The 25,983-nt window shown below is 43.6% G+C and overlaps 1 protein-coding gene across 2 annotated transcripts in view; it reads left to right on the top strand.

Moving 5' to 3' along the window:
- Poc1b (POC1 centriolar protein B) overlaps nucleotides 1-25,983 on the top strand; it is a 106,030-nt gene that overhangs the window by 19,356 nt on the left and 60,691 nt on the right. For both annotated transcript variants that reach the window (XM_052166066.1, XM_052166065.1), the window contains exons 4-6: nucleotides 123-302; nucleotides 19,330-19,437; nucleotides 19,567-19,682. In XM_052166066.1, the coding sequence (XP_052022026.1) occupies nucleotides 123-302; nucleotides 19,330-19,437; nucleotides 19,567-19,682 (404 nt within the window). The remainder of the gene's footprint in view (nucleotides 1-122; nucleotides 303-19,329; nucleotides 19,438-19,566; nucleotides 19,683-25,983) is intronic.

Below are 25,983 nucleotides of genomic sequence, written 5' to 3'. Positions count from 1 at the left end.
CAGCACCACGTGGCCGTCACGGACTTTCTTACGGTTTTGTATGCATTAGCTGTTTGCATTTGTGTTTCTTCACGGTGACTGAGTGTTAAATTAAGTAATGTATCACTGTTCTATTTTTTCAGGAAAGGGAAGTCTTCAGAATTTAAAGCACACACAGCCCCAGTTCGAAGTGTGGACTTTTCAGCCGATGGGCAGTTTTTGGTTACAGCATCTGAAGACAAATCCATTAAAATATGGAGTATGTACCGTCAGCGCTTCCTCTACTCCCTGTACCGCCACACCCACTGGGTCCGCTGCGCTAAGTAAGTACAAATGTTCTTCACGCGGTCGGTCCTCCTGGTCCACCCGCAGCGCAGCTGCCAGCAGGGAACTGGGGTCATGCTCATCCCTCCACTCAGCAAACGTGTATTCTGTGACGACGCTGTGCTGGGGTCACTTACATATAGACAACACTGTGCTGGGGTCACTTACATATAGACGACGCTGTGCTGGGGTCACTTACATACCAAGCCTCAGAATCTGGTCCCCATGAAGCTTGCACTCTTAGACTTTGTGTGTGTGTGTGTTCTATGATGTTATATATATGTGTGTGCATATGTGTATCTATAAAATATATATATATGTACATATATATAGATGACAGCAGTAAGTCTGTGATGTTTTAAATAGATCTTTAAATAGATCTTGAGTGAAATGAACTCAAAAGTAATGGGCTGATTTGTCTGTGAGAGAAATGGGTGTGGAATGACCACTGCACATGGTCTACTCACGTCTGCAGTCAGAGAGTCACGGGAGGAAAGCTTGGTGCGGAGAGTCATGTGGACACCGTTAACGTTGCAGACGAGGAGAGCATAGACAGAGCATCTGTAACTGAGAGATGAGCCCTGTCCTGGGACAGTAGGCAAGGAACCCCCAGGGCACAGCTCCGCCACTGATGGCTGCAGCTTGTAAAACTGAAAAATCACTGGAGTAGAGAACCGAGCTGAGAACTGGAGGAAGGGGTTCCGGGCTGGATAAGAACTGCCCAGGCGCACGGCAAGGGGTGCACACTACATCTCCAGTGTCGTCAGTCAGCACGGCACTGCTCCTCTGGGGAATGAAAGAGCGGAGAGCTCACAGAGCTCTTCTGAAGTTCCAGAGTCTGCCAAGGCCAAGCCATGGGAGGCAGGGTTGCTTTGGCTGTGGGCAGAGGAAGGCGCGATTTGCTTCCCCGTTTGACCGATGAGGCTATGGAGAGTTAAAGCTGAGACTCCTTTAATAGAAAGTGCCAGAAGCCCACCTGCGGTTGTGTCTCCTCCTCAGCCGTTGGCCAGCTGCCTGGAGTGTTTAATTTCGTTGCACTGAGCAGGGACAAGCAGATCAGGGAGGGTTCTGGGCCTCGGCACCCACCTGACACCCACCTTTGTTCTTTCAAGCACGTGCGGGCGCTGCAGAGACTACAGCTAGCTCCCACCTTGAATCCTCACAGCTTAGAGGGTCCGCAGGAAAAGTCCCTCCCTCCCTAATTCTGTTAGGAAAAAGCCAGGGGTGACTCAGGCCCAAGGAGAGTCCTATGCCTCGTGGTGAGAAATGGTGGGTCCCTCACGCCAACCTTGTACTTGTAAAAATGGTTGCTTTGGCCAGAAGCCGACTCACACCGTGCTGTCCATTCTAGCCGGGAACAGAAGAGCTGGCCCGCAGAAATGGCGGTACAGATGTGCTCACTGGGAAGCCATGCTCCCAGCCAGGCTACAGTGGAGAGGGATTTTGAGTCTAGCTGTCTTTGTGACCCAACAGCTCCCAGTCTTACTGCTGCTATGGTCTTAATAGGATGTTACCACTCAAATGTGGTGGATTATAATCTATGATAATAGATCTAACATAAATAATGGAATAAAAGGGTGGGAGGTCATATTTTTAGTGAATTGTGTTTTCTTCAGAAGAGCTCAGTTACCTTTGCACTGCAGCCCTCACAGTGTCATTTCTCTCTCCACACCTGTAATGTTAGGAACAACTGATCTCAGCCAGGAGGAGTGGTACACACCTTAATCCCAGCAGGCAGGCAGACCTGAGTGTGTTTGAGGACAGCCAAGGCTACAAAAACAAACAAACAAACAAACAAAACCAAAAAGCGGTCTTGAAAAGCCAAACATGAATGAATGAATGAATGAATGAGGTTGTGGCTAGTATGACAGAAAAAGTCAAGGGCACTTACACGTGAATGACTGTCCGCACTGGGAGCACAGAAGTGTGCCGGGGAGAACTGGCTAAGTGTGTACTCTTGAACTGGGTAACAAGATCCACTTACTCCCTGTGTTGAGAAGGTGCTTCTGTGGGGCCGTGCATGAACTCTGGTGTCTTGTCAGGCAGAGGGCGAGGCACTAGCGGGGACACGTGACTTTCCCTGGGAGGGGGAAATAGAATAGACTTTCTGGGTAGACTGGAGCAGGAAGGAGAGGAGGGCGTGAGCACAGGAGGATCGAGGGGGAAGCAGGAAGGGCCGTGGGCTTGGGGGGGGGGGGAAACAGCTAGAACTGAGGGGCAGTGCAGTAAAACTTCCTATAACATATGAGGGTACGCCTAGGGAGGTCTCCCAAGTAATGAGAGAGATGGAACCCCAAGAGCCACCTCTTGTCACGAAACAAAGCTTCTGGTATGGGGCCTGGGTTTTATCCAGTGGAGCTGTTGGCCAAAAGGGTCCCAGGGAAAGCCCCAGCAACCCCGTTGACGTGTAACTTCAGTGTGATGGGTTTTATTTTATCTTAGTATATTCTGTTTTTTATACTTTGTTGTTACCTCTTCGAAGCCTGTTCTTTTCCAATGAGAGACAGAGGAGGGCGGATCTGGATGGGGGAGGAGGCGCTGGGAGGAGTAGAGGGACAGGAAACTATTCTGGTTATATTATATGAGAAAAGAACATACTTAGCAAAGGGAAACTAAGGCCTTTTTACACAATATATTCTAATCATCTCTTGTCTCCTTCAGATGCCCTCCCCCACCTCTCCACCTAGCCAATTCTGTGCCTTATTTCTCTCTCTTCAGAAAGCAAATAGGCAAGTAGAAAGAACAAATAAGAATAAAACAAAGAAAAAAACATGAGAAACACGCACATATTCACACACACCCCAAAACTTATGAAAACACAAAACCAGAACCCAGAATACACAAACAAAAGACCTCTACGGTAAAATATATCCAAGCAAAGCAATATGAGAAACATGCATACTCACACAAAATCTCCAAAACTACGTTCGAGTTCCAGAAACGAAATTGTGACTTAAAGGAGAATGAGACAAGGGGAGGGGGGGATGAGGAGGCACCCCTGTGTAAAGTCAAGACAAGAGAGAGCAGGAGAAGCTCCGGGCGCAGAGCTGAGGGAGGGAGGGGCAGAGGCGAGCGTAGTGTGTTCACAGATGGGAAGAGGGCAGAGGACACCAGCGGAGGTGCAGGAGGAACCCGTGTACTCTAGGGAGTGCTATTAAAGAGGTGCTTAGAACACAGTGGTTAGGTGGGACAAGGCACCCCAGGGTTTCTACGCCTCTCTAAACCCATGGACATCCTGCCTTCGGACACAGTGATGGCACCTCTTTCCAGGCCATCGTAAGAGTGAGGAGCAGAAGCCACTGTTAGACAGGCTCGCTCCAGCTGGGCAAGACCGCAGGAACCTGGGAAAACGCTGGTCCCCTCTCCAGGAGGAAAAGGGACCATGGTGGAAGACCGAGCTTCTTCCTGTTCCTGGAAGCAGTGCTGAGCCGTCCTTCCTTTATCTGGGCAGCACAGCATCTCCCGCCATCTCCCGTCCACAGAAGAGAGCCGTGCTTGAAGTGAGCGCACACCTTTTTAGGGTCAGGTCTGTAGTTGCTGAGAGATGCCATGGACAGAGATGACTTCAAACTGCTGATTCAGAGGTGGGCAGACAGACAGACAGACAGGTGACTTCCTCTCTAATCACATGCTCTGCTCTCTGCAGACAATCATCCCTGAGAGAGAGGATGAGACGGAGGAAGTGCTGGAATACTCCTCTTTGCTTTTGTGCTTGTGCATCTGAGTTGCTTCTGTGGGAGATGACACTGAGACAAGAGTCTAGGAGTAGAGACTGTTTCCAGGGAACCTGCCTGTTTGCCCCATCCAACCCTACTGCTTTAGTTGGCCCTTGTGGAGACTAAGGTCATCTTTTAAATGTCCTCTGTGCTACAGAATCTTCTGTGTATATGCGCGCGCACACACACACACACACACATACACTCATAATATGCACATACTACACACACATACTACACATACAAACACACATACACATTCACATGTACACACCATAATATCTCCTTACACATATGCATACACACATACATGTGCATGCATACTCACATACATGCTCACATATACAGACACGCACACACACACCTCTACACCTGTTACTGCTTCTGTAAAAGGCAGATCTGACCATGCTGGTTTCCAGCTTGGACCTCTGGGTGACTCCTTACCCAGGCTTTTTCCTTCTATGCAAACTGTCACTTGTGTCCCTTTCCCCACTCAGTTGCCTTCCCACAGCTGTGCAGGGCTCCTCCACAGCATAGCTGTGTCCTGAGTTTCTGCACCTGCTGCAAGCCCTGCCCTCTGATCCTGCTCTGCCAAGCCTCCTCCAACAGCCGGAGCCTGCTGATGTCACAGTGCCTCGGAGGTCCGTTAGCACAGGTCTCCTTCCCGGTCAGATTTTGAGTATTTTATCTTGCAGTGCTGTCTTGCCAGGCACTGTTCTATCTCCTGTGGGTATAAAGGAAACAGAAACAGGGAAATCCTGTACTGGTAGGGCCCTTCTGCCAAGGGGAAACAAATAACAAATAAATTCACACACACACACACACACACACACACAGAGAGGTTGGAGAAATTGTGTTTACTAATGTGACACTGGAGCCAAGACCTGACTGAGCAGAGGAAGCTAGTGACGTGGGTTCCTGGAGAGGGCGTTGGAGAGGGCCCCATGCAGTACAGAGCCCCGGTTTCTGGCTAGGAGGGCTCAGGGTAATTGCCCGGACGTGTGATGGGTGAGTCAGGTAGAGGCAGAGGCTGATCTGTGCTTTCAGGTAACTTCGGTGGCAGGATTCAAGAGTTTCTTCATGGCAAGGTTATTTCTGTGAGCCTTTAGTAGGAACTCGGGACTATCTATCATCTGTTCATGGTAACCAAGGATTTACACTGCTCCACCTCTTCCTTGAACCTTTGGCCGAGTCTTGCTCAGACTGGCTGTGTTTACTCACACATCCAACTGTGGCGGATCACCTGTCTCGCTGGTACCTGTGGCTCTGAGGGACCTCAGCACCACTGTTTGCATGCTTCCCGGAGTGACTTGTGAGACCGCAGAGCCCTCGCCACCCCAAGGAATAGTCCTTGATAAATAATTTGGTGAAAGTTAATGAATTTCACCTCTGGGCAATTTTCCACGTCTATGCTCTCCAGCACTCTTACAGTCTTTTTATACCTGTTGTTACTGTTGAATCATCTTATTGCAGTTAGAACAAAACTGTTAAGAGGATTATCTAGGTGGCCATTCAGCCCCAGACGGCTCAGTATATCTTCTTGGAGAACATAGCCTTGACGAGATTGTCCTAAAGCAGAACTGTAAAGGTCTCTAAGGCTTAAGGTCCTTATTTCAGTGTGTGTCCAGGGGCGAGGGCTCAGCAGGAACTGAGTCATGCTTAAACATTGAGCAGAGTCTGGAACAGAAGCAGCTTACGTAGTTGTAATGCACTGCCAGCTACCAAAGGGTCTAGACCTTTCACATGCCAACAAAGTCAGAATACTGTACAGAAGGCTGCCTACTGAACCCGGGACTAAAGCAAGAGGGGTTCATTGGGAAGGTCTCCAGGGATAGTTTTCTCATTCAGAGAGTGAGTCTCACGTGTCCAAGCTCCACTCGTCGTGTAGCCAAGGTGCAGACACGCGGCTGCTGTTCCTCTCTGCCTCTTGCTGTTGCTGGGCGCATTCTTTCTGTTGAAGTGGACGCCTCCCCCAGGGATGCACTCCCAACAGCTGGTCTGAGCAGACACACAGAGCAGTTACAAGAGAGAGCTTGCGAGTAAGCAGTGATCCCAGGCATACAACTGAACGTCCCTGGGCCTCGGGCTGCTGCTCCGTAGATGAATACAGTTGAGGTAGCTCCTTCATGTAGTGAGGAATCAGCAAGTGGCAGCCGTCAGGTGCCCCGTGCCCCCTTACTTACACTGTCCAAAACAAGAAAGGAGTGTGCCCCATTCTTGGGAGTGGGTGCCGAGTCTAGTTGTCAGCTTGAGGGAACTTTGTGACAAATATCCATGTGGTTATGGCACACGCCTGTGTCTGAGGGCTGGTCCAGCGAGAGTTAATCAAGGGAGGACATCTGTCCAACCACGGTGTCCTTCTGTGCTCTGGGGGCTTGGGCTGAGTCAAAAAGGAAAGGGATGAAGAAAGGGGGAAAGGAAAAAGCCAGCTGAGTGAAACCCCGACTTTGAAAAGTAAACAGAAAATTTAAACATTTTTGTAATAATTGCTTTACAGTCCTTGTCTATTAATTCTAACATTTATACAATATCTCATAAATTCTTTTTCATTATATATTCTGTGATTTTTTCTGTATTTTCAAACATAGCCTACAGTTTCTTCACAGAGATTATGTCATCATATAGCAGTGTTTCTCAATCTTCCTCATGCTGTGACCCTTTAATATACATAGTTCCTCATGTTGTGGTGACCCCCCCAACCATAGAATTATTTTTGCTGCTATGTCATAACTGTAGGTTTGCTAATGTTATGAATCACAATATAAATATCTGATATGCAGGATATCTGATATCTGACCTTCATGAAAGATGAGATCCCAAAGGGGTCATGACCCACAGGTTGAGAACCACTGATAGGGAGACAGTGGCAGAGGCTGTATTGCTTTTGCAGAAGACCCCACTTCAGCATGTAATACCAGTGTTGGGGTGGCTCACAAATGCTTTTATCTCCAGCTCTAGAGGATCTGATGCCCTCTTCTGGCCGCTACAGACATCTGCATTCATGTGTGTAATTTATACACACACATACATACACACACACACACACATACACACACACATACACACACACACACACACGTACACACACATACACACACACACACATACACACACACACATACACACACACACACATACACACACACACACATACACACACACACATACACACACACATACACACACACACATACACACACACATACACACACACACGTACACACACACATACACATACACACACATATACACATACACACACATACACACACACATATACACACATACACATACATACACACACATACACATACACACACACACATACACACACACATACACATACACACACACATACACACACACACATACACACACACATACACACACATACACACACACACACATACACACACACACACACACACACACACACACACATATGCGCACGTGCATATATGCACACAGAACAAGGGAGACAGGGAAGGAGAGAGTTAAAGTTTTTTGTCGCAGTGATTTTCTAACTAGAAGTTTACCTAGAATAAATACACTTTTATACTAAGAAGTGTTGCTGGATGTGGTGGCACGGCCCTGTAATCTCATCAGGAGTCAAAGTTAGACAGACTGAAAGTTCCAGACCATTCTATAGGGAGTTTGAAGTACAGGCTATGTAGTGAGACCCTGTCTCAAAAAGCAAATAACTAATAATAAAACCACCACCATATTTTTTTTAAAGTTATATTAAGAAGTTAGAAATAGCTAACTTTTCCCAATTCCCAATCTTAAAAACTAGTTAAGGTTAGGTTTTTTTTATCTAGCCATTAAAATAGGAATATATTCAAGTTATAGCATAAAATTATGTTCAAATGGAAGTAGCAAAATTCAAAACCCACGGTTATAATTGGCCTGTGCCTGAAGCAGTATAAGAGAATCCATTCTGTACAAAATGTTATCTGATTGTGCTTAAATGATAAGATTCAGTTCCTCAAATTTTGTTTAAATTTCTTAATTTAAAATATTTATTGGGCTGGTGAGATGACTAGGTGGTTAAGAGCGCTGACTGCTCTTCTTAAGGTCCTGACTTTAAATCTCAGCAACCACATGGTGGCTCACAACCATCTGTAATGAGATCTGATGCCCTCTTCTGGTGTGTCTAAAGACATCTACAATGTACTTACATATAATAATAATAATAATAATAATAATAATAATAATAATAATATAAATCTTTGGGCCAGAGCGAGCAGAGGTCTTGAGTTCAGTTCCCAGCAACCACATGATGGCTCATAACCATCTGTAAAGCTACAGTATACTCATATACATAAAATAAATAAATCTTTACAAATATTTATTAATGAAGTCATGATTTTAAACATATCTAGGTAAGAAATACTAACTCTTTTTTTTTCTTTTTTTTTTTTTTTTTTGGTTTTTGGAGACAGGGTTTCTCTGTGTAGCCCTGACTGTCCTGGAACTCACTCTGTAGAGGTGACCTTGAACTCAGAAATCAACCTGTCTCTGCCTCCTAAGTGCTGGGATTAAAGGTGTGTGCCACCACTGCCCAGAAATACTAACTCTTGAAAAGGAATAGTTTCATTCCTGATACATATTATAAAGTGATTTAGGGTCCTTTATGGTTTGTACCCACAGTAAGCAAAATAAGTAGAGGTTAAGAATGGGTGAAGATTTCTAACATTACTGCCTTCTAGCATTAATTTTAGCAGGAAAGGAATCTGCCTTTAATTTTTAGTTGTTGCTATTCTGCATACTCATTTGAGCTTATGAATTGTAAAATAAAATCAATCTGTCCATGTGTATGTGCAATGTGTGCATGTATATGGTGCACGTATATGGCTGTGTTCCTGTATGCCTCTGTATGCCAAAGGTTGCTGTCCACCATCTTCCTCTGCGCTCTCCACCTCCCTCTATGAGACAAGGTCTCTCAACATCTGTGTAGTCAGGATGAAATGCCCCAGAGCCCATAGGAAATGGCACTATTAGGAGGGGTGGCCTTGCTGGAGGAATTGTGTCTCAGTTCTTTTGTCTGCTTGCTGCCTGTGGATACAGATGTAGAACTCTCACCTCCTTCTCCAGCACCATGTCTGCTTGCATGCCACCATGCTTCCTGGCATGATGATAGTGGACTAAAGTTCTGAAACTGTAAGCCAGCCTGTGGTCATAATGTCTCTTCATAGCAGTAAAACCCTAACTAAGACACCATCTCCAGGATTACCGATCATGTAAGCACTTTACCAACTGAGCCATCTCCCTAGTCCCAAATTGTGTGTGTGTGTGTGTGTGTGTGTGTGTGTAGGTAATATTGTACCTAGTCCACTGGACACCCTTATCAGACAATACACTGTAGTCTGCCTTGTTTCCCCTGGGTCGCTGGCTCACTGAGAGTCGCTGTTCCTTGCACTACCCAGAACTGGCACGGAACTTGTGCCTTCTTTCACAAGCCAGGGTGAGGTAGAACTTTGAGGTTCCAATCTCACCAAACACATAATACATCTTCAATTTTGGAAAAAATTTATCTCGCCATTTTGCATACACACAGTCCCATGGCATTGGGTACAGTTAGCATTTTTATACAATGAATTGAAAATATTTTAACCGTCACCTCTCATTGACTATATATGACATTAAATTTGTCGCAATTCTTTATTTTTTGTTTTCCTAGGTACTCACTGGGGAGTACTCAGTGAAGCAATATGTGGGGTTAGAATGATGGGGTAGATTCCTCTTATATTATGTTAAGAAAGGAGACATGAAACTCTTACTGGGTGTAGTGCAAATGGAAATATGTTCCCCTGTAAGACTGTCCCCTGGGAAGATAAATAGTTTGAAAAGATATATAAAAGTTCTTTCTCTCTCTCTCTCTCTCTCTCTCTCTCTCTCTCTCTCTCTCTCTCTCTCTGTGTGTGTGTGTGTGTGTGTGTGTGTGTGTGTGAACTGATTTTTTTTCATATAGCATACTGATTATGGTTTCCCCTCCCACTCCTCCTCCCAGGCCCTCTCCACTCCTCTCCCATCCAGATCCACACCCTGTCTGTCTCTGTTATAAAATGAACAGCCATCTAAGGAATTATAATAAAATAAAACAAATAGCAAATCAGAATATGACAAAACAAACAACCACATAAGAAAATGAGCCAAAGAAAATGTATTTAAATGTTGTCATATTTAGGGTTTTACTGCTGTGAACAGACACCATGACCAAAGTAACTCTTATAAGGACAACATTGAGTTGAAGCTGCCCCACAGATTCAGAGGTTCAGTCCATTATCATCACAGTGGGAGCATGGCATGGTTCAGGAGGAGCTGAGAGTTCTACATCTTCATCTGAAGGCTGCTAGCACCTAGGATGAGAGTCTTAAAGGCCACACCCACAGTCACACCTACTCCAGCAGTAGCACACCTTCTAATAGTGCCTCTCCCTGGGCTGAGCATATACAAACCTCTAACAGATATAGACACACACTCACACACTCAGAAATTCCCCCATATAAAACCCAAACTGGAAGCCATATTATGTGTGCCAAGGACCTGTAAAGTTGGAGAGGAAAAAAAAAAAAGGAACTTAGCATTATGAGCCAAGACCCTTTTGTGTTGACCATCTACTATTGGGCATGAGACCTACCCTTACGAGTGATTTGTTTCCCTGGAAAGAATCTATTGGAGAAAAGTATTAATTTGCAAGTAGCTATCTGTTAGAGACAGCTTCTGGGTTAGGGGTTGGGGGTGTATGTCGACTTGTACTGTCAGCTCTGAGACACCATCAGGTACAGACCTGTGCGGGCCCTGTGCATACTACACAGCCACTGAGTTCATATGTGTGCGAGCCCTGCTGTGTCTAAAAGGCTTTGATTCCTTGACAACTTTCTTCCTCTCTGTCTGTCAGGCTCTTTCTGCCTCCTCTTCTGCAGACTTCCCTGTGCCCTGAGGCAAGGGATTTGAAGATATTCCTCTCACAGTTGAGAGTTCCAAGGGCTTTCACTCATTCACTTATTGTCTGGCTGTAGATCTCCTATTTGTTCCCATTTGCTACAGGAGGACATTTCTTTGGTGCAAGACACAGATCTGTGATTACAGCAGAATGACCTTAGGAGTCATTTTATTGCTATGTTCCTTTAGTAGAACAGTAGTATTCCTCTTACCCTGGCCTATCTAGTCTCAGGTTCTTGACCACCCAAGCAAAGTGGATATGGGTTCTGTTTGAGTTAAGTGGACCTTAACTCAACATCAAGTTGTGATTGGTTATTCCCACAGGCTTTGTACCACTAGTGCACCAGCATGTCTTACAGGCAGACCACACTTGTAGACTGAAGGGTTGGTAGCTGGGTTGATGTCTACCTTTCTCCTTTGATAGCAGGCAGTGCACCTAATAGTACCATGAATACTAGTCCGTAGGGTGAAGGCTCTGGGCAGCAGCAGATCGACTTCTTTGTGTTTAACGATAGGGGATTACTGTCAGTTTGCTGAGAGCCAACAGTAGCCTCGGCCTGGGTTCTTTGGGAGTTCCTTGAGACCTATTTGACCAGGAATTCAGATGTAAGCCATTCCTGGTACTGAAAGCTTTATTTGGTGACAAGAGGTGGCCCCTTGTGGGTCTGTCTCCCACATTATAAACATTCAGGTGTGTTTCATCACTATCTTGGGCTTTTTGTGTTTTCATACGAAGCTGAAAATTGTCGTTTGAAGTTCTGTAAAAGAGTTACGTTGGAAATTTGATGGGAATTTGAATCTGTAGATGGTTTCTGGTGGGATGGCCATATTTACTATATTACCCTAGTGAGCTATTGTTCCTAGGAGCTCTTTTCATCTTCTTCAATTTCTTGCTCCAAGGGCTTGAAGGATTTCTTTTCTTTTTTTTTTTAAGATTTATTTACTTTGTGTGTGTGTGTGTGTAAGTACACAGTAGCTGTCTTCAGACACTCCAGAAGAGGGCATCAGATCACATTACAGATGTTTATCAGCCACCATGTGGTTGCTGGGATTTGAACTCAGGACCTTCGAAAGAGCAGTCAGTGCTCTTCACCCCTGAGCCATCTCTCCAGCCCGTAGGATTTCATCATACAAGTCTTTCACTTGCATGGTTAGAGTTACCCCCAAGGTTTTTATTTTGTTGGAAGCTATCATGAAAAGTGTTCTTTTCCTGATTTCTTTCTCAGTCTGTTTGTCATTTGTATATACTAGGGCTACTGATTGTGTGTGTGTGTGTGTGTGTGTGTGTGTGTGTGTGTGTGTGTGTGATTTGCTGGTCTGATATTTATTCCTTGTGTTAGGTATGGTTATAGCCTCTTCAAGTTGAAGTTTTCCTTCTAGTGCCTTCTATAGGACTAGATTTGTAGATAGATACTGCTTAAATGTGGTTTTATCATGGAGTGTCTTTCTTTCTTCATCTACTGTGATTGGAAATTTGCTAGGTATAGTAGTCTGGGCTGGCATCTGCAGTCTCTTAGTGTCTGTAGACATTTGTTCAGTCTTCTGGCTTTTAGAGTCTCCATTGGAAAATCAGATGTTATCCTACTAGGTCTGATTTTATTTGTAATTTGGTATTTTTCCCTTGCAGCTTTTAATATTCTTTCTTCTTTTCTATAGGTTTAGTGTTTTATTTATTATGTGTCAAGAGGATTTTCTTTTCTGGTCCAGTTTATTTGGTATCTGTATGTTTCTTTTACCCTTCATAGGGATCTCCTTTAGGGTAAAGAAATTTTCTTCTATGATTTTCTTGAAAATATTTTCTGGGCCATTGACCTGGATTTCTTCTCTTTCCTCTATTCCTGTTTTGTGTGGATTTTGTCTTTTCACCGTGTCCCCAATTTCCTAGTTATTTTTCCCCAGGAATTTTTTAGATTTAATGTTTTCTTTGCCCAGGATATCCATTTCTTCTAGCTTATCTTCAATGACTGAAATTCTCTCTTCCATTTCTCATTGTTAGTGAGGTTTGCCTCTGAGTTTCCTGTTCAAGTTCTTAAAATTTTTCATTTTCAGTTTTTCCTCAGTTTGAGGTTTCTTTATTGATTCTATTTCTACCTGCAAGCTTTAAACTATTTTCTTCATTTGACTTTTCATAGATTTCTTATTTTAATTGAATATCATCTTCATTTACATTGCCAATGGTAAAACCTTTCCGGATATCCCCCCTCCCCTAAGACCCCCAATCCCTCCCCCTCCTCCTTCCCCCTGCCTCCACATATAGGCCTCTCCACCCAACACACTCCCTCCTCCTCTGCCTCGGTTTCCCTTTTTTGGGGCCCTCTGTTATGCCTTTACCTGACCAAGGACCATTCCTCCCACTGATGCCCAATAAGGCCTTCCTCTGCCACATTTTTGGCTGGAACCATGTGTGCCCCTTGGTTGATGGTTCAGTCCCTGGGAGTCTTGGGGTATCTGGGTGGCTGAAATCATTGTTCTTCCCATGGGACTGTAAACCCCTTCAGCTCCTCTGGACCATCCTCCAGCTCCTCCATTGGGGACCCCATGCCCAGTCCAATAGTTGGTTGTTAGCATCTGCCTCTGTATTTGTAAGATATAGATTTCTGTATTTCTTGCTTACGAACCTTTAATATATTCATAAAGGCTATTTTACGGTCTTTTATTTTTCAGGGCCTACTGTAGTAGAGTTGCTGGGCTTCAGTGGAGACGTATTGTCCTGCTGTTATTGATTGGTTTTATGCTGGCTTCTAGGCATCTGGATTTGGGATGGTTGTAATTCTACATGCTGATATCTTGTCTTGTTTTATTGGATAGGTGTTCAGTTCTTTAGTTTCTGTTGTCCTTTCTAATTCTTAGGCGACTGTGGTAGCCGTAGGCTGCCTGGTGTGGAAGGCTTCTGAGATCCTTCCAGGTATGGTCACTGGCTTGCTTCTGAGTGGAATAGATTTCCTGTTGTTGGGAGCTGACTCCTAGAGGCTGAGATGGGCTAGAAGGGAGGGTCTAAGGGAGTCCCTTCCATTGCAGAGAAGAAAGCAGAATGTGCCGCCAGAATCTACTTAGTCCCCTGGGAATGGGGGCAGAGAGGGAGGGGAGGCCACAGCTGGTAGTCTGCTGCAGAGCTGCGGATGAGAATGAGCTGAGTTAGTTCAGAGAAGAAGGAGAGGGAGGAGCATCTGATGCTTCCCTGGTTTGCTGGTGTGCCTGCGTTCTGGCTGGAATGGTGGCCAGCTTTTGGGTTCCCATGGAGAGCCCACAGAAGGCAGCGGCTGAGATTCAGGAAGGGAGTGGTGAGGGAGGCTGTGGGAGAAGATCCCAGTGATCTGCTGGAGATGAGAATGGAGAGGAAGACCACAGCAGGTGACCTGCTACAGAACTGAGGCTGGAACTGGGCCATTAGATTAGAAGGAAAGAAGGGGCGTGAATGAAGATCACCTACTCGGCTCCCCAGCCCCCAATGGCTTTTTTTTTAATGAGGTAAAAATAAAAGTTATGAGTAGGGCATCAGCACAGCTTGTGAGGAAGAGCAAGGCCCTAAGAGAAGACGCTGCAGTGAGTGCCAGGAAGACCTCACTTATGCAGATGGAGGGGCATAGTCCTGGGGACTTCCAGTCAGCAAGCAGGACGTCAGACTTCGGCCCACAGCCCGTGTAAAGCCACCGAACATCTTGAAGGGGAAAGTGGCCCGCTTTGATTTCAGTTTCAGGTTCACTGCTGTTGCTCCTAGACCATGAGAGAGCGAAGTGCCAGGTGCAGTTGGGGAAGGTAATGAAGGGCAAGGAAAGGCAGAAGGACTGGAAGTCAGCCCTGGGACAGATGACTCGGGAAGGGCGCGGTGCAGAGCTCAGCGGTGCAGGTGCTTTCAGGGTCTCAGAGCGGATGCCCTGAAGACAGCTGTATTTATAGTAAAGATCCCGGTTCAGGCATGTAAGCGGTAAAGTGATTTAACGATTAATTACTGTTTGATGCCACACTCTGTTTATAAGCTTCACTTGGCTTCTGTTTCTCAATAGTTGCAGGGATGGATTCTAATAATACAGTCGACAGATGGCTTCTCTTCTTACCACTTAAGGAAGCATAAATGTTTTCTTTGTTCCCCTAACCTTCACCCTCAGAATGTAAGCATAAAACCTATCTAAAAGAAGTCTGACAGTGGTTAGTAATGCATGCGTGAGAGTATTAAATCTCATTGTAATCTACAGTCACTACACCAAGAGAAAACTTGATCCCATGTGTAGTGAATTTCATAGGGTTACATAGCTGGGGTGGGGGCTGGAGGGGGGGATAGAGTGTTGGTGGGAGAAATGTGGAAATTGTCCTGAATCAGGCCTGTAGTGGGCATTTCATTATTTTGGGTGTCTTCCTTCTGCTGCTCCTGCTAGGGACATATTGCTTACCAGTCAAAAAACAGGACCCCACCTTGTTTGATCATAGAGCACTAAATGCTGAAAGTGTGGTTTTATTAAAAACGAAATACATAGACTAATAAGAAACCGTCAAAGGAGGACCATGGCTATAACTCAGTCATCACGTATTTGTCCAGCATGCATTGTGTCCCCACCCCACTGAAATGAGAAAGAAATAATGCAGAGGAAAACAGCACTTGAGTCTACGGACATACAACTTTATATAGATTCCAAGATGCGGGGCTCTTGTTATTTAACTGAGGATACTCTCAAGACCTCTAAAACAGTTTTTCTTGCAAAAAGTTTTTAAATGTCTTCATTGTTTTGGTGCTCCAGTGATCCTTAAGGGATTCAACAGTAATTTGGGTTGGACTTGTCAACTGTTATTCAGAGAACCCATTAGTCACAACTGACTAATTCCCGGAGTCTTAAAAGGTGGTTGGGTGGAACTAAATCAAGAGAATCAGCAGTCTATTAGTTTTCAGTATAAACTTCAGATACTCCTAACCTTTTAAAAATTAACAGTTCTGCTAGATATTGTTTGAACCTTGACAATAAACGTCTTGACTTTTCCTCATGAAAGTCATGACAAAGAGGAACCTGTCTTTTGGGTGCTAACACTTTTTTTTCTGATGTATCTAATGAATGTATAAATCAACATGCCCATGTCTAGCCTCTCAAGGGAGAGGCATGAGCAGGAATCACAGGGGGGAGGGGAAAGAGAAAGAGCCTTCCCAGCCTCCACCTCCCCTTCTGCTAACCTGAGGTGCACAACCCCTTCATATCTTTAGTACTAGGAAGTTATTTCCAGGACTGAGCTTCCTGCTTATGGTAAATTTTTGCTACTGAAGAGAACCCGCTTTTTCTTACTGATGGGTCTCTTTAAACCCAATTTCCTCCCCAAGAAGCCTCACAAGGGAAGAGACCATGCTTGTCTTACTTAACAGCTAGTAGCAACCCATGGCAGTGCATGTAATTGTTCTCTGTATTCATTTTTATTGAAGTTTCCTGTATGCATGTAATGTGCGTTGATCAAATCTAAACCTCATCCCCTTCCTTCTAATTTTGTCCCTAACCCCCAACATAGATATTGTTGCTCTTAGTGCTCACAAGAACATTACCTTGTCTTTACTTCCATTTTAAACTTTAGGGCTGGAAGATCACTCAGTAAAGTGCTTGATACACAAGTAAGAGGACCTGAGTTTGATTCCCAGCACCCATGTAAAAGCCACATGCACACTTGTAATCCTATCACTGAATACCCGGATCCAGGGGCTATCCCTGGAACTCATTAGCTAGCCAGCTCCTAGTAGGGTAGCCTTAGGCTATGCTTACAGATTCAAATGCATTGCTAGTTCAAAGTTCCAGAACCTTTTAATATTTCTCCAAAAGGTCAACACGGTCAAGGTGTAAACAATGATACTTATGGTACCAAACTCTATACTAGTTACTTTGCTGTTGTGGTTAAAACACCACGACCAAGGCTGCTTACAGGAGGAGTTTGGACTTACAGGTGCATAGGGTTAAGAGCCAATGATGGCAGGGAGGATGTGCAGCAGGCAATGATGTGGCAGCTACAGCAGCGAACTGAGAGCTCACATTTGAACAGGCTGAAGCAGAGAAAGCCAACTGGAAATGGCACGAGTCTTTAGACTCTCAAAACCCACCTCCAACAAGCCCATACCTACTTCATAAACACCCGTACGCAGCACCGCCAACTGGTGATGGAGTAAATACATGAGACTGTGAATCTGGGTTTTTAATTTTGAAATTTCAAATTTTTCATTCAAACCACCATACTCCTTTGTGTGGCTCAGTTTACTCTCTGCATGTGGAGGCAAGCAATAATATCTGTTTATGGGATGGTTCTGAATATTAAATTAGTTTCCATAAGTGAAATGTTAAAAACCATTCTATGATATATGGGATCAATAAATATTGATAAGGCGATGTTGTGATAATAGTGGTAGGTTTGACCAATTATGTAAACAAGATGTAGTTGAGTGGAAGAGTGTCTGTTCAGCGTAACAAAGCCCAGGATTTGATCTCCAGCACTGCAATAATAACAATAACAATAGTAGTAGTAGTACAAATAATAATACAGTTATTTGCAATTGGATCATTCCAGTTGACTAAATGTTTTATCATTACTTCCTCAAAATGTTAGAGTAACTCCATCTCTTAAAATTATTTTTGTTATTTAAGATTTTCATATTAAGTAATTTTTCAAAAATAAGGCTTATTAAGAAGTAATGAGAATAATACAGAAGCCGGGTGTGATGCATAGTCCCAGCTCTCTAGAGACAGAGGCAGGTGGATCTCTGGGAGTTGAAGGCTAGCCTGGTCTACATATAGTTCTACGGCAGCCAGGATACATAGTAAGATCGTCTCTCAGCAGCAGCAGGAGGAGGAAGCAATGTAAATTGCAAGTCTATATTTATTTTGAAGTTTATTTCCATGGAGATAATGAGTAAGTTTTCTCTCCCAAGTCCATGGCAAGTACATTTTGGGGGAGATTTACATTTTGTGGGGGTTTTGAGGGGTTTGGATAGGTTGGTTTTTTGGTGGGGTTTTATTTGGTTTTGTAATTTAGGTTTGTAATATTAATACTACTCTCCATATTTGAATACCTCTCATGTATTTTCTGGATGAAAAGATTAGTAAAATATTACTTGTCATTTTAAAATCATGGACGACTAATAAGAGCAGAAGGTTTTCTCCTTGAAGGATTTTCCTGCACTTTAAGAACTCACACAGAGTTAATGACATTTCTGTATGTTTTGTGTTTCTACATGATGAATTCAGAAGTGTAGTATTCAACTTTCAGGCATAAAGAATCCTTTCTAGGTCTCGATAATGAGGTAGGGGGCTGGAGAGATGGCTCAGCAGTTAAGAGCACTGGCTGCTCTTTCAAGAGAAGCTGGGTTCAAGTCTCAGCACCCACCTGGCAGCTCCCAACTGTCTGTGACTCCAGCTCCAGGGTTTCTGGCACTCTCCCACGGACATACACACAGGCAAGAATAAAGGAATAAGTTAGAAAACAAAGTAAAACCTTTAATTACATTCCACACAAAACTGAAAACTCAACAGAAATCTGGACTCTGGGCTGCAGGGAAACTTTACACAACACACTCGTAATCATGGTCATTGGGCTCATTTTGTCCTTTCTGGCCTTTTCTGCTCCTACAATATAACTAGTAAAAAAAAAAAAAAAAAGCTGTCTGGAGTTTCCTAACTACCGAAACTTCATTTTCTGTTGGGTTTCCAGCTCTTCTGACTTTAAAAGGCAATTAACATTACCAACAAAGAATAAATGTGGAAATCAGTTGTACAAGAAGCAGTAGACAGGGTGTCTCCCGCCCCCTCTCAGTTGGGCACTCTGGGGAAAGGCTAGAGCAGGAAAGAGCAGCTGTTCTGAATGACCTGTCCTGCTTTTAGTCTAAGTCCAGAAAGCCTCTGGCCTCGGGAATTAGGTCAATGCTCATAAACTTTTTTTCAACCCATCAGTCTGGGAAAAAACAAAAACAAAAAAAGTTCCACTGGTGGGATGAGTAGGAAAAAAAAAAAAAACTCTTGGGGTTTTGGTAGAAATACATCTCCTAGATAATGGTAGAAAATAAAAATTGAAAATTAAAAAAATAAGAAATAGAGAGGACTTTTAAAAATACAAGGTATGTAGCTTGGAAGGCATACAGAGTTGAACCAAAACCCTCCAGGAAAGCCACAAAACTAAATTATTTAATTGAAACAGAAACAGTAAAAAGGAACCTAGTTTACATAACATGCTTTGCCTTTCAAGGGTCTCCAGTGTGTGTCATCGAGATATGTAGCTGCAAAGGTATCATTTGCCCGTGTTAGCCTTGCTGCATCGTCCATGCAGTGTGCTGGCCTCTGCTGTCTCATCTGTTTAGCCTGACTTGTGTGTGGTGGTGACTGTCCAGACTCATCTAGAATCTTCTGCTTTTTAGATTTTCACCTGACGGTAGATTGATCGTCTCATGTAGTGAGGATAAAACTATTAAAATTTGGGACACTACCAATAAGCAGTGCATCAATAACTTCTCGGACTCTGTAGGGTAAGTCTGTTCCCTCTGTACATTTATATAGCTCTGTATGCTAAGGAGATATTTCATTATAAATAATTAAAACTGTAAAAGGAAGGGAAAGAGATTGAAATGTCAAGCCATCATATTCTTTTTTCCTAGATTTGCAAATTTTGTGGACTTTAACCCTAATGGTACATGCATAGCTTCAGCAGGTTCTGATCACGCTGTGAGAATCTGGGATATAAGAATGAACAAATTACTGCAGCACTACAAAGGTAACCGTTCCCCTGCCAGAGGAATCGTCACTGTCAAATGGCTACTATGGGAAGGTCCTGTGGTTTGGTTTAGGTCACTACGTGCGGGGTAATAGGTTATCCTTGACCTGGCTAAAGAGCAGAGTAGTTGGCTTGTCAACAGAAGAAACAAGAGGAGAAAGAAAGGTAGAAAGACTTTTTTGGGTTTTTTGTTTTGTTTGTTTTTTGGGGTTTTTTTTTGTTGTTGTTGTTGTTGTTTTGGTTTTGGTTTTGTTTTTGAGACAGGGTTTCTCTGTATAGCCCTGGCTGTCCTAAGGCATTTTTTTTTTTTTTAATTTTACATGTTAATGAAAAGCAGAGAGAGCAAATGTAGTCAGAGTGGCCGTGTTGGGTAGTGAAACAGATAAAGGACCAGTTACCCTCATACCTGTCTTAGCGCAGTGAGGAGAGTTTTCAGACTTTAAAGGAAGCAGTACGGCAGGGTGCAAGGACGAGTGCATACTTAAGCAGTCCTGGCCAGGGTTTTCTTGTCAGTCCTTGGTTCTGATTGTATAAAGTAGGTTGGGAAAGTCCTTTTTATTCCCTTGCTGAGGGGATGAGTCTGCTTCCCACACTCCGTCATTTCTGCCCCGTGGTAAAGCCTATCTTCAGGGATGATCATCTTCATCGGGGGAACTGGTCTGTCCTGAGAGGTTGTTTTTCCAGGGATCTAAGGTGACTACAGGTTTAGGACATGTATGTGTTCATGTGTTCATGTGTGTGTGTTTAGCTATAGTTAAGGAGACAGACAGACAGACAGACAATATGCAAATTATCCTGCTTTCAGTTGCTTGTGGCCCAAATAAGGAGTGGACATTTTAGCGAAAGCAGTTCCTAAGTGTCCATTTCAGTTTTCCCTTGTGTTTAGGTATTGCTCAGCTTTGTGGGAATTAGTGTGTCTGCCAATCTGGCTTTGTCGGTTTTCTTAGCTCGGTAATAAAGTAGAACTTGAGAGGAGAACAGGCTGTAATGACCAGGGCATCTACGTGAGATGAGCCATATGCTGACAGCTAAACATTGAAATCCCAGTATAAAGTAAAATGCTCGGATCCAAGGCCAAAATAAATCTAATTAAATCAAGTCTCTGGGGAGTCTCTTCCCTGCTGATTGCTTGCCTCGCCTGAAGGAGAGTGGATTACTAAGAATGGACTCTAGTGAGAGGGAGGTGGTGGCAGGGGACCAGGCCTGAGACCCATATCTCTGTGATCCATTGGTTTTAGTTGCTTTTGGAAAGGCTCAATTGTGTCTTAATTTTGGTTGCTCATTTTCAGAGGTCTTTGTATATAGCCCAGGCTAGCCACAATCATGGGCACTCAGCTTTGCCATCCCAAGGGCTAGGACTATAAGTATGTACCTCCATGCTTGACATGACTTTATTTTGACTCTGAAGTCATCCCCCATTGTCTATGAACAATTTTCTCTGAAGGCATAGCTGATTAATCATCTAGTAATTTGATCTTAACTGTCCCTAGTCTTTGGAATGAGAGCTGTCCCCATTGATCTGATCTGATCCAGTATCAGGTAGGAGAGGGGAGATAGCATATGACACGGAGCCAGTATCAAGAAGACTCCCTAAATGTCATCCTTCCTCTTTGAGGCCAAATTCAAGCATAGGAAATCCTTAGGGTAGAACACATTCTTCAGTTTTATTCTATCTGTCCTGTGGGTGATATCCTACTGCCTTGAAATTGCTTAAGGCATTTTGTTAGAAGCTGTATTTATGCAAAATATTAGCAGACAGCAATCAAAGAATTTACAAGTTAAATTTAAATCACTACCAACAAGGGTAAATATTTAAAGAGATATGGAATTTAAAAATAAGAACATGTTGGGGTCATTTTTCTTGAGTTTGACAACTTTGGACAAGGATCAAAACTGAGGGAACCAAAAGTCTTAGAATATGCATATTTAGAATTTCTCAAGAAGCTGAATTTTTGAGGCCATGGCTCGGTGATTAAGAGCACTTGCTGATTGTTCCAAAGGAGCTGGGGGCAGGTCCCAACACCCACGTGGCACTCACAAGGAGAGCCCAGCGTACCTAGTCTCCTCCTCTGACATTCTGCCCCTTACTTACACACAAGTATAAAACTTTACACATAAAATTTTAAAATAAATAAATAAATCTTTTTATAAAAAAGGGAGTCGAACAACTGGCAAAATGGCCTCAATAATTTCATTGTATTCAGTGTCATGATTGACAGCATTGTGTTCACCCAGCCACCATAGTTCTCCTCTCAGAAATACATTAACATTTGTTTCCACTGAAAGAATGCTGCAGTTTGTCAATAATAGGCTACTTTTATATACAAGTTCCATTTAATTTTTGTCTTTTTTAGAAATGATTTTTTGACATTATAATAAAGTTACATTAATTCCCCCTTCCCTGCCTCCAATCCCAAACTTTCCTATGAAATTTCCACCCCACCCCACCCATCCTCTCTTTTAAATCCATGGCTGTGTGTTTGTTCCTAAAATCGTCAACACAACCTGCTCAGTTGTACAATGTTACCTGTATAGATATAACACATCCCCTCCACCTAAGGCTCAGGGATCACTGAGAACAGGGAGTGGAGAGATTTTTGTGAGAGGATCAGGGAGTTTGTTGTGAGATTGTGTCTCCTGGAAACATCCCATGAATCTCATACACATGGCAGCCTAAACATGACCTGAACAAGAATGACTCCGATGGCCACACTGACATGAAGAGGAAAAGCTACACAAAGAACTACAGGCAACTAAGGAATTTGAGACCACAGGAAATAGTTTCCCCAAGGAATGAGCACACCAACTGATTGCCAGCCTTGAAAAACACATACACACAAATTATGTTCCCTTTTATGAATAAACAAATTTTCTAAATAAAGTAGATGGGCTTATTTGGAGATGTACCCATGATGGGCCCATCGTCCATTCTTTTAATTACTAGGGAATCGGAAGGAATTACTTCCCTGCTTGATGGATATAATGTGAGGCACTCTAGTTAACTTTGCATGGAAATGATAGGCAAGATACGATTGGCAACTCCTGAATACAAGCCTGGGAAGAATTAGTATCACTAGCGACTTTAGCAGAGAGAGTGGAGATGGCTCAGTGGATACAGTGCAAGCCTGAGGACCCAGTTCAGATCTCTTCAACTCAGAAAACCACATGCAGCAACGTACATACATAACCCCAGTTCTGTGTGGGCAGACGTGGAGAACCCAGCCTCTTGTTCACTAGTCACTCTAGCCAAAATGATATGCCACGGTTCAGAGGAAAACTTCCTTTCAAAAACTAATACAGACAGTGGTAAAGGAAGACTGGCCATATAACGTCAACCTCCGGCCAGTCACACTCGCCGAGAGACCACGCACAGCTCAACTTAATAGAGTGGTCTCTTCTCTTAAGATTTACATTCTAAGCCTGGGTGGTACACACCTTTAAAATCCCACCAGTCAGAAGGCAGAGGTAGGCAGAGCTCTGTGAGTTAGTTCAAGGTCAGCCTCATCTACAAAGCCTGTTCCAGGGCATCCAGGACTATATAGAGTAACACTGACTCAACAAAATAAAACAGGAAGTCCAGGAAACATATATATTCGAGGAACATAAATATATTTTACAAACCAAAGGGCTCATAACCACCAGCACCACAGGTACACATTTCATGAATAGAAGTTTCTCTTCTCATTTTGAAGCAAAAGTTTGAAATTCTTGACTTACTAAGATAATAGATCTTTGGGCAAAGTGTAAAATTTTAGATTGCTTACAAAATTAGGGCCCAGTGCTAATGACACATATAAACTTAATCTTCTGATGTCAATGTGCATCTAATATATTAAAAAATGCTTACTTGCTCAAGCCAAACATGTTTATTAAAGGAGCAGGTACTAGTCACTTTGCATGTTTTTTAATTGACTTTGCATGTTTTTAAGTCTGCAGTTTTCACATAATATGCTGATGAAATCCTAACCTGGACCCTCTCCATTTCCAGACGCAGACATGTAAGGTTCGAAAATGTAATAGGGTTGCTTTTAAATAGTAGTTTGTAAAGCAGTCACATTGAGGGCTTTAACCATAACTCTTAACCTTGAGTTTGTTTAGACGGTTCTCAGCAGAAATCCCAGTGATCTGAATGAAAGCATCTTTGTCCTCTATTCCAATTCTTTCAAACGTTACTAAGAGCAGAACAACAGCTGTGTTCTGTTGTGTTGTTCAGTCTCACTGCTTCCAATTTGGTTCTGTTCTTTCAACAGTACATTAATGTTTGACCTTAGGAAATCCTTTAGATAAATTTATATTTCAAAGCACCTTTTCCAATGCTCTTTGAAGTTATGATTTTTTTTTTTTAGTACTGAGGGCCGTGTAACTCTACCACATTTCCAGTCCAAAAAATTACTTCTTGATAGAGTAAAATACCTCTGTCTTTAATAGTTTTTTTATTGATATGTCGTAAATTCTTTTGTATTTCCTGGATATAGAATTCCATATATTAATTAAAATTTTAACTCTTAATAATCTTTTCTCAGCAAAGATTCCGGAAGAAAACAATCTTCATCTATTTCTCTATACGTTGGCAATTTTACGGTGTGGCTTTTGTTTTTCTTTTAATAACTTTTTGTTGATTCTTTGTGAGTTTCACATCCTATACCCCAGTCAGCTCATCTCCCCACCCCTTCACATCTGTACTTTGCAGATTTCTCCCCAAAATTAAAAACATAAACAACAACAAAGCACAGAAAACATCTCATCGCGGAAGCTGTACTGTGTCACAGTGTGTCCCACAGTATGTCCCTCTGTCCACACATCTTCACTTGCAAATGTGCATTGCAGTGAGTCATTGGTCTGGTGTGAGATTTCTGGTCTCTGTGTCACCATCAATATCGGTTCCTCATCAGGACTCCTCCCAGCTATCCCATTGTTGCCCGTGTCTTGGCGATCCTGCAGTTTGGACAGCAGGACCTGCCCTTTCACATGCCCCAACAGTTCACAAATGATAGAGATTTTGGGGCGGGCCATCTCTGAGCCCTAGACCTGGGCCTGAGTGGCTTCTGAGCTGCTCAGCCCAGCAGCTCTCCCTTATCCACACCACCAGGGCAAGCCTGCAGCACTGTCCAGCTAGGCCTCCCAGTGCTGCCATCGGCAGGGGGCGGCATCAGCTCTCCTGCCCTTGAGGCAGGCTCACCTCCACAGCCTGCTCCACTGTGCTGCCCAGTCAATGTTCAGGGCCCACACTCCCAAGTGCTGCAGTCTACGAGGGGCTGGGCCAGCTCTCCCACTCTCCCACCCTCCAGGCTCGATCACCCCTGGCTTCACCATCAGGACCAGCTCCACTGTCCACTGCACTGCACTGCGAGGTGCAGGACTGCTCTCTCAGTTCTACAGCCAGCGGGGGAGGGAGGAGAGAAGAACTAACTCTCCTGGACACTGTAGGTGCAAGTGGGAAGGGGAAGGGCATCACCCCACAGCCATAGTCTGTGGCTTTTTTGGTTTGGTTTGGTTTGGTTTTTTGCAGTCATAAGCTTGAATTGGTCATAGACTTGCTACTCCTATTTAGGAACCCAAAATCAGATGAAATTTTGTCCCTGTTTTCTTAATAATCATTTGACTGGAGACCCATCTGGATAGCCAAAGCAAGAATGGATACTAAGCAAGAGTTTTGGACTAGTGAGATGTAATGTTTAATGCTGATTCCTTCTGAGAGCACTCCAGTGAGCTAGTTGTCCCCTTTGACATGTGTCAGAAAGCCACAACACCAAGGAGTAGTTCAGGATAAGCACCCCTTGGTTGAACTGTTGGAAACCTTCCAAGCAAAGAATTGGCTTTGTGGTTCCCTGTGAAACCTCAGGACAGCATATAACCAGACACCTCATTAAGACTCTAGTCACCCAGCTGGGCGGTGGTGGTGCACGCCTGTAATCCCAGCATTCTGGGAGGCAGAGGCAGGTGGATTTCTGAGTTCGAGGCCAGCCTGGTCTACAGAGTGACTTCCAGGACAGCCAGGGCTACACAGAGAAACCCTGTCTCCAAAAAACCAAATCCAAAAAAACAAAACAAACAAACAAACAAACAAACAAAAAACCAAGACTCTAGTCACCCAAAGCAGGCGGGAGGGAGAATGTCTCTTCCATTCAATCAGTTTCTAACTGTACTGTTACAATAGCCATCCGTCAAGCCAGTTATCATAGACTTTAATATAGAGTAAAGATAACAGCTTACAGACTCATTGCGCAACCTTAGACAATTCACCAAAAGTCTCAAAAGACAAATGAGAATACTCCCTAAGAGTTCCAAAATAACACAAGCT

Source organism: Apodemus sylvaticus, chromosome 20 (genome assembly GCF_947179515.1).
Source record: "Apodemus sylvaticus chromosome 20, mApoSyl1.1, whole genome shotgun sequence".
Taxonomy (NCBI): Eukaryota; Metazoa; Chordata; class Mammalia; order Rodentia; family Muridae; genus Apodemus; species Apodemus sylvaticus.
The sequence above is the reverse complement of the archived record's forward strand: the minus strand, read 5'-3'. Positions and strand labels throughout refer to the sequence as shown.